This window comes from Xenia sp. Carnegie-2017, unplaced genomic scaffold (assembly GCF_021976095.1).
Source record: "Xenia sp. Carnegie-2017 unplaced genomic scaffold, XeniaSp_v1 HiC_scaffold_24, whole genome shotgun sequence".
In the NCBI taxonomy this organism is placed as follows: Eukaryota; Metazoa; Cnidaria; class Anthozoa; order Malacalcyonacea; family Xeniidae; genus Xenia; species Xenia sp. Carnegie-2017.
The window spans coordinates 7,266,264-7,276,395 of NW_025813487.1; the positions used below are offsets into that span (position 1 = coordinate 7,266,264).

A 10,132-nucleotide genomic window follows, 5' to 3' on the forward strand; every position below is an offset into this window, starting at 1 on the left:
ACACAAAATTCTCTAATTGCAAATCATCAGACGATGAATCATCTGATAGAGTATTGTCCACTAGCAAATCATCAGATAGAGAATCCTCTTCTGGTAAATCATCTAATGGCGAATCTTCCACTGACCAATCACTAGATGGGAATTCTCCATTGAGGAATCATCAGATGGAGAATTCTCATATGGTGAATCATCAGATGTCAAATCCTCGTATGGGAGATTATCTGATTGTGAATCATCAGATGGTGAATCATTTGATTGTAAATCATTAGATGGTGAATCATCATATTGTGAATCATCAAATGGTGAAACATCAGATGGGGAAACATCAGATGGCGAATCATCCAATGGCGAATCATCAGATGGTGAATCATCAGATGGCGAATCATCAAATGGAGAATTCTCAGATGGCGAATTATCAGATAATGAATCCTCTTCTAGTAAATCATCAGATAGTGAATTCTCAGATGAAGAATTCTCAGATAGTAAATCCTCCAACATCGAATCATCTTATTATGAATATTCCTCCAGCGAATCATACGATGGAGAGTATTCGGGCTGCGAATCATCTGATGTTGCATCCTGTGAAAGCGAATCACCTTATAGTGAATTTTCTAATCGAGAATCATCAAGTAGTGTTTTCTCCGCTAGCAAATCATCAGCCAATAAAATCTCTACCATGAAATCATCTAACGACGAATCTTACGACAGCGAATCAACTAATGGTGAATTTTCCTGCAGCAAATCATATAATGAACAGTCCTCCTCCTACAATGAGTCATCTGATGGTGAATCCTTCATTGAGGAATCATCAGATGGCGAATCCTCAGATGGTGGATCATCTGCTTGTGAATCAGCAAATGGTGAATCATCATATTGTGAATCATCAAATAGTGAAACATTAGATGGCGAATCATCAGATGGCGAATCATCAGATGGCGAATCATCAGATGGCGAATCATCAGATGGTGAATTATCAGATGGCGAATCATCAAATGGAGAATTCTCAGATGGCGAAATATCAAATGATGAATCCTCTTCTAGAAAATCATCAGATAGTGAATTCTCAGATGGAAAATTATCAGATAGTAAATCCTCAACATCGAATCATCTTATTATGAATATTCCTCCAGCGAATCTTACGATGATATTCGAAGCTGCGAATCATCTGATGTGGCATCTGTGAAAGCGATATGCCATGGTGAATTTTCTAACCAAGAATAATCAAATAGTGTTTTCTCCGCTGGCAAATCATCAGCCAATGAAATCTCCATCATCAAATCATCTAACGACGAATCTTACGACAGCGAATCAACTAATGGTGAATTTTCCTGCAGCAAATCATATAATGAACAGTCCTCCTCCTACAATGAGTCATCTGATGGTGAATCCTTCATTGAGGAATCATCAGATGGCGAATCCTCAGATGGTGGATCATCTGCTTATGAATCAACAAATGGTGATATCATATTGTGAATCATCAATGGTAAACATTAGATGGCGAATCATCAGATGACGTCATCTGAATGGCGAATCATCAGATGGCGAATCATCAGATGTTGAATTATCAGATGGCGTCATCAAATGGAGAATTCTCAGATGGCAGAAAATATCAAATGATGAATCCTCTTCTAGAAAATCATCGATAGTGAATTCTCGATGGAAAATTATCAGATAGTAAATCCTCAACATCGAATCATCTTATTATGAATATTCCTCAGCGAATCTTACGATGGAAGTATTCGAGTACGGAAATCATCTGATGTGGCATCCTGTGAAAGCGAATCACCTTATGGTGAATTTTCTAACCAAGAATCATCAAATGATGTTTTTCTCCGCTGGCAAATCATCAGCCAATGAAATCTCCATCATCAAATCATCTAACGACGAATCTTACGACAGCGATCAACTAATGGTGAATTTTCCTAAAGCAAATCATATAATGAACAGTCCTCCTCCGACAATGAGTCATCTGATGGTGAATCCTCTTTACAGCGAATTATCAGATTGTGAATCTCTGCAAGTGAATCGATTGATTTCCCTCTCCGACCTCCTATTCAGGAGACTGGGAAGAGGGTGATGATTTGTTGGTGGGCTGTACCGATGAAATGAGGGAATACCTAATGAACTGTAAAATAAACTGAAATCAAGGTCGCTTATTTGGTCATGCAATGTAAACTTTTCTGGGTTCACTTACTGTAAGAACAAAAAGATTTTTACAAAATTAATAATAATTATGTTTTCATTTTACATGACACACGTGCACACTGCTTGAGCACCGTCAGTAAAATTGATGGATTACTTAAGTCTTTTATTTCTTTAGAAATCATTATGCTCTTTGAATATAGTTGTATACAAATATTTGTCTATTCTATCCATATAATTTTAGGAAAGTGTTTCCGTGTGACGTCAAAGCGCCATGTTGGTGGAGTGCATCATCGTGCCGATGTTCAACAAACGATAAAATTAACATAAATTCTTTCATTGGAGTGATTTTCCCCAAAGGTGTGATTGATGAAAACACTCTAATCTAATGATTTATCTTAAGTATTTTTGTATGTTTAGATTTATCTTAACTATTTTTCTATGAATATTGTTTTCCGATTTTCTCAGGGTAACAGCGAGGAAATAAAAATTGTTAAAAGAAAAAAAACAAATATAAGCTTTTAAAATTTGTCATGACTTTGTATGTTCAATTTACGCCACCTTTATGGTATGTTTTTAAAATGAATTTTTGCTCCGTTTTGTTAGCTTTGTAAAATATTGTGGCTTTTAGAAGAAATTTGTTGTACAAATGACTTTCGTCCTTAGAGTAGAAATGAACTAAATTTTCTTCTAAACTTTTGATAAGCAACTTAGCTAAGACATACGACTGAACAACTACTAGTTTGGCGAAAACTTCGCTGACAGAAAATTATCAACAGTGCATCATAGCCAGTTCTACTTCGATTGCCTAACCGGTGACTGGAAAAATGACGGATTTCTTTTAATTTGGTCTATTTTTGTGATGAATTGGGTTCACTACTGTATGAAGACAAACAAATACCTACAAACTTATTTTAAAAAGTTTCAAACATTTTTAAAAGAATACAAAATAAGCGAATATTCTCACATGCAAAATGCTTGCTCCATACACAGGCTGTGGCTATTTCGCTTGCAAGTAGAAGATCACCACTTTTCCCAAAAATAAGCTGAAGATCAACGAGTCTGTACTTAAAATCTCAAGTCGGTTTTGTTATTTGTCTTACAGATGCAAATTTAGATGAAGATTGTAATTTTGAAAGGCTTGAAATCAGTCTTTCTCTTGGTGTTTTTATGGATGATTTTTATCCATTAAAGACAGACATGATTTAGATCAGGAAACTTTGGGTAACTATATAATATACAATGCTCAAAATCTTTTTTCGTCTTTAGTTCTTAGTCTCACTGTGTGTCGTCTCTTTACTTCAGGAACGATTTACAAAGATGTAAGTAAAAAAGAATGCATTTCTAAATCCTCTTTGATGTTTTTATTTCTGAGAGAACGGATGTTTTGAAAAGTCAATTCAAAGAACTTTGTCTTTAAGCTCTTATCACGAGAGGTCAAATCCGTTTATTTTATAACGTTAATGTTCATTTGCAGGGCATCACGTTTCTTACTTATTTATCGATGTATTCAATAATGGTATTAAAACAATTACAAGAATATTATCAAAGATACCATAATATATGTCCATAAAAAAAACATAATAAAAAGTTAATGTTCATTTATCAATATCAGCTAAATTACATGGGTTTTGTTTAGATTAAGTCTTAAAGGGGAACTCCACCCAAAAATAATGTTGGTCTTAAAACTTTGTCTGTCCCGTGAAAATAAATATGCGGCAATTTTTTTGTTTGTTTGATTCAATATTTTCACAAAAAATGAGTTGAAATGCTGCAGCTAGGGCATCCGGTGCGTGGGAGCAGAAATATGTCAGCGCTTGTATTGACGTCATATCGTCAATTGCTCCTCAAAGCTTTATGTAAAGTCTTGCACAGTCATAATAAACTTGCGTCAAAATGCTTCTCCTAATCACAAAATGTTTCTTTTCGAAACGTCAAATTTTTATTCGTAGGTACATACACAAGCAACTTTATAGCTTACATACAAGTATTGAGCTGGTTATTTGTATTCTGTTTTAAAAGAACGGTTTCACATCCATAAAGGCCATTACGCACAGTTTCCGCACTTCATATAGAACTTGAATGTCGATTAATATTATTTTTAAAAATACGAAGGTTTCTTTGTGTGGAAACTGTGCGTAATGCCGTTTGCTTGTCCTCAATTCAACCTTAACAACAGTTTCCACTGATGTGAAACCAATCTATTGCCCTTAATAAACATTGAATAATAATAAACATGGTTGTGTAACTCATTACGGTTAGAAAATAATCCTACATAAAACCATTGTAAAATAGCCTTTCGTGTAGAATTAAGGTGTAGTTTCCTTGACGTAAAGTATGAACTTATAGTTTCCTAATTATTGTACATAATTGTATAATAATGGATTGCGAATACGGAGGAGAATCACCTCCTCTCCAATACTGTTACGTTTGCAGCGAGCACTTTGCTCCCGATTGTTTTGAATCGGACCTAAGACAGAAACTTACACCATGGCAACCTTTAAAAAGGCGACTGAAGCGGGATGCAGTACCATCGATCTTTTCATTTGGCCCTCAACCCAGTAAAAAACGTCTGTCTAGCGAGCATCGTACAGAGAAACGTCAGGCTGATCAAGACAAGGAGGAAGTTAGTAAAAGCATTTCTTGTTAAATTTTAATCAAGAAAAGTTATAGCCTAAATATATTCTAAATATTTCTATTTTTCTATTTTCAGCTTATATTTTAGAACAACGTTCCTCCACAAGTACAAATGTTTTCTCAGTGGTTGAGCCTGAAGCAAATAACAGTTGTGATTTGGGTGCGTCTGACAGTCCTGAAGCATTGCCAACTAATTATTGCAAGCCACAAACCAAAGATGCATCAACACAGTGTTCATTTGTTGTGAGGAGTTTACATGCCATGGAAGTCCAAACTACACTGTCGATGCTGAATATTGTGGATGCAGAGGTTGAAAAACAAACACCCTCATATTGATCACCAATATGATGTGTGGCATTTGTCAAATTGTCACAAAAAACTAACAAAGAAGGTTAACATTAAGGGAAATGATGACTTGATCCATTGGATTAAGTCCATTTCTAATCATCTTTGGTGGTGCTCTGCAAGTTGTAACAAGAATGCAGAAGAATTGGTGGAAAAATGGAAGTCTGTCCTTAACACATTTCCAACAAGCATTTCTGGAAGGGGAACACATATTTTCATCAATGTTGCCACCAACAATTAACAGAAAAAGAAACAAAGCAGAAGAAGTGGTTATCTCCTACTTCACAAGCATATATCGCTGCAGAGAAGGTGATATGTGACAAGAGGCTTCTAAAGACCTGCCCAAAGCGAGAGCAATTTTCATTCCTGGGATGGTAACCCGCACTCAGTTAGCAGCATTACAACAACAACAATATTAAACGTGATAAAGCAGTCATTAAGTCAGGGACAAACAAAGGGCAAGACCGTTACAAAATGTTTTTGCTAAAACACAGAAGCAATGGGTTGTAAAAGCAATGAAAAAAAAAGAGTACCAGTACATTGATAAACTACTTGCGGAGGTTGTGAATGCATGCAAAACTGAGGAGATTCAACTTGTACATCATGGCGAGAATCTTCCAAAGAACATTTCTAAATCATGTCCACCCAGGAAAGAAGTACTTGTAAAGGAACATCAGTCTAGATTTGCATAAAATTTCAGTGGTGATGTTAGCTATGGCAATAGGTTTTGCCATACCCATATAATATGACGTTGAATCAGTGAAGACAACTTTTGTACTACTTAAAAAATGTTCATTTTTAAATATTAACATAGCAAAGCCTTTTGCTATAGCTAGTTTCACCACTGCATTACACAAACTATTCATGTAATTAATTATAGTTATATTATAACCAGTGTAATAGCCAAGCCACATTTATAATCATTTCTTTGTAAATCTGTTTTTTGTAATAAATTAATAATAATAAATGTGCATAGCATGACCTATAAATGAGCTGGCTATGCCACTTTAATATTGACATACAAAGTAATTGTAATGGGTATACCTATATCATAATAAAATACTTCATTCATCAACATAGTGAAAGCCTTCAAATTGAAATTCCTCTGCAAGGCCAGGTGGAGGAAATGTTTCTCTAATGCAGTAACTGCACATGATGGCAAGATGACTCTCACTTCTCTACCCAAGACACCCCAGCACCATCTTGCCAACTGTCTATATGCAATATGGCAGTACAGTTTGTCCTCGGGCCCATCATATGCTACCTTATATTGCTGCTTGCATTGGTACCAAGCTGTTTGTAAACCCACCTGTTAAGACAAACAGGCTCAAAACCAGGATGTTGTGTAATGCACAAAGGCGGTGGTCTCATTCGTGTCTACTGCCTCTAAATTTTTGTCACAAATATTGGAAATCCCTTTGCAGCATAAACATTCATTATTATCCATTATTTGGCAGTTACCACATTGACACCTGAATATGTTAAAAGAAAGGATCTTGAAAAGTAAATGTCAAAACTTCAATAAAATTGTATCTTACAATAAAACTTTAAAATCTAAAGTATTATGTGTGTGTGACGTGGTCAACTTCAAAAACTGAAAACGTACTTTTGAGATAGAAACAATGGTCTAGAATAATATAACATTTTACTACCCACCATTCAAGATTGTCGCGCCGAGATTCATCGTCAATATACAAAAATTCCTGTTCTTCGTTATCCTCAAACTGGTGAGCTTCTTCGTGTTCATCAGCCGGCCATTCGGGCTCAAACTGATATGGCCGAATATTGTTTGATTGTCTTCCATTTCACTATCGATTGGTGAATTAGGCCGAGGTTCTTCCAAAAAGCCATTATAAGCGATTGTTTTGTTTTATGCTAGGCTGTGCGTTATTATTTTACTGTTGTAAACTCAACTCCAAATCGGTTTGACGTTATGACGTCAAAATAATTTCCGCTGACGCTTTCTGTGCCCACGCTGCTAAGCCTCAAAACAGCTCAAATAGCGCACTTGAAGACGCGATTTTGTCAAAAAAAAAATAGCTGATGTAAAAATTTCAAAAATATAGTAACCTTTGCATAAAAATGGAACTTTTAAGACCAACATCATTTTTGGGTGGAGTTCCCCTTTAAATATTGTATTAATGTGATATATTTGTTTGTTGAGGTCTGGTTTGAGTTTTTGAATGTATAGCGCTTCTTTCAGTTTAAGAGAAAAAGGAGAGTTGGCGGTGTCTAAGATGCGAAAACATGAATGGTTGTATTTTGATTTGCAATGTGGTGGTGTGAAGGTGTTTATAAATATGTGAGTTTTGTGGAATGTGTGTTCGTTGATGCGTGTGGAGATGGCGAGTTGTCTCACCAACGTAACGGAATTACATCCCGCACATGAAAATTCATAAACCACAAGATTTTAGTAAAGATGGAATACTGTTTTTAAAACTAAAAAGATTTTTTATTTTGTAGGATGAGAAGACCAATTTGATTTTTAAGTCAACACTTTAGTGATAAGTATGTCTAGGAAAGGCAATTTATTGTCGTGTTCTTTTTCTACTGTAAAGGTAATGTTTGTGTGTTGTAGGTTTAAATAATTAAGGAATAATGAGGCGTCGTTTTCGTTGTCAAATATACAAAAAATATCATCTACGTAGCGTCTGTAAAAAAGTACGTTTGATCCGTCGTAGTTAGTTAACCAATTCTTTTCATGATAGCTCATGAAGAGATTGGCAAGTACTGGTGCCAGTGGAGAACCCATTGCCACCCCGTCAGTCTGGTCATAAAAGTACTCGTTAAAGAAAGTGGGTTTGTGATGTAGCGATGTTGAACAATTGTTTTAAGTCATATCTGTTGATGTGAGTTGGGTTGTTGTGTAAATAATAAGTCGAGTGCGATGTCTATTGTTTCAGTTAGTGGAATGTTAGTAAAAGCCTCTTGACATCAAAGGAAACGATATATTTGCTGTTGATGTGTCTTGGTATTTCGTCGACGAAGGTGAAAAGAGTCTTTAGTGGTGTAATCGTTGGAAACTAAAGGGCTAGTAACGAGCATAAGTATTTCGATAGTTTGTAGTTGTAAGAGTTTATGGAAGAGACTATTGGTCTTAGTGGAGGTAGTGTGCTGTGGTCTACGTGTTTATGGAGTTTAGGGAGGCCAGACCGCTGGTTTGTGAGCCTGAAGGAAAGATCTTGGAATAGGTACTTTTGAGACTGACGGGGTGGCAATGGGTTCTCCACTGGCACAGTACTTGCCTCTCTTCTGGGCTATCATGAAAAGAATTGGTTAACTAACTACGACGGATCCGTACTTTTACAGACGTTACGTAGATGATATTTTTGTATATTTGACAACGAAACGACGCCTCATTATTCCTAATTATTTAAACCTACAACACACAAACATTACCTTTACAGTAGAAAAGAACACGACAATAAATTGCTTTCCTAGACATACTTATCACTAAAGACACAACTTCAGACAAATACATAACTTCCGTCTTTCACAAGAAAACTTACACTGGACTCTTAATGAACTTTTTAGTTTTTACACCGTAATTATAAAACAGGACTATAAAAAACTCTCCTTGAACGCATCCACAGAATCAACAATACAACAAACGGCTACGAAAGCATAAACACTTATCGAAACTTTAAAACGCAATTCCTTTCTGTCCACAGACAAAGTCATCCAATCATTCAACGACAAATACAATCAGACACACAAGCATCAGACGAACCTAACAAAACAAACAAAACATATACTATTTCAAACTTTACATTGGCTCATACTCACACACCACTCAACAAAACTACGGAAGTTAACAAAACGCTTCTGTGTTGACTTAAAAATCAAATTGGTCTTCTCATCCTACAAAATAAAATCTTTTAGTTTTAAAACAGTATTCCATCTTTACTAAAATCTTGCGTTTGAATTTTCATTGTGGATGTAATTCCCGTTACGTTGGTGAGACAACTCGCCATCTCTGCATCAAAGAACACACATTCCGACAAAACTCACATATTTATATACACCTTCACTTCACCATTGCAAATCAAAATACAACCATTCATGAGCATCTTCCACCGCCCTTTCCTCTCACTCTCCATGTTCTCTTCAAACCTACTCCTAATATCTTTCACAAATTATAATTCTAACCTGTACAATAATCCCCTTACATATATATATATCCTGTAACAGCTAATCTTCATTCGATGTACTGAATGGCATAAGCATGCCGAAACATGTTTACGTTAAAAAACTCGTCGTTCATTTAAAATGTTTGATATCCATCGTGCTTTTGAAATTATGGTAATAAGAATTTATAAAATTTCGATTAGCCAGTAAGGTGCAAGGTGTGAATCAAATTCAAAATATAAAGATAAATCCCATCGAGATCGTGTTTGAGAAAGCCAAACGTCACTTGCTTTGTTTTAATAAATATCAAAGAAATCGAACATGGTTATCTTTGAAACGATCTGTTGGACTCTAAAGTTTAGGTTGATAATTCAATAAAACCCTTTAATATTTCAAACATGTTACCTTGTTCAGTACATAAAACACTGTCTAATTCTTGATCAACGTTATCAACGTCGTCGTCGGCGCTCTTGATTCACTGTATGAAGAAAAACGTCAAACTAGATTAATTGGTTATTTGTGACTTCAAAATATCATTTAATTTCAATAAACATCGACTACAAATCATCTAGAGTTGCAACTACGTAATAAGTACCGTGCTTATAGCCATGCATTAAAGTCAATAACGAGCATAATTTCTGTTCAACGAGAATGATCATGTCGAAGTAAGTGATTGCGAACTATACAATATCACATGTGCAAATTCGTCATTATGTCGCAACAAAACCTCATCATTCTTTGCAGACGCCGTGCATAATAAAAGTGAAAGCCGTTAGGGAGAGTAGACTTTTGTCATTTCTCAAATAAATATTTTGACTGATGACTCTAAGCGATAAAATAAAATGCAGTCTACTGCTGTCGACACCTTAAGAATAAAATT

At 35.5% G+C, this 10,132-nt stretch overlaps 1 protein-coding gene across 1 annotated transcript; it reads right to left on the bottom strand.

Annotated features, from left to right (window-relative positions):
* Positions 1 to 247: 247 nt before the first annotated feature.
* On the bottom strand, positions 248 to 4,190 carry LOC124452048 (putative protein TPRXL). The gene is made up of 2 exons (XM_047002642.1): positions 4,176 to 4,190; positions 248 to 1,092 (listed from the first exon to the last, which is right to left on the bottom strand). Exons 1-2 carry the CDS (start codon positions 4,188 to 4,190, stop codon positions 766 to 768), a joined length of 342 nt encoding a protein of 113 aa, XP_046858598.1. The 3' UTR covers positions 248 to 765.
* Positions 4,191 to 10,132: the final 5,942 nt, after the last annotated feature.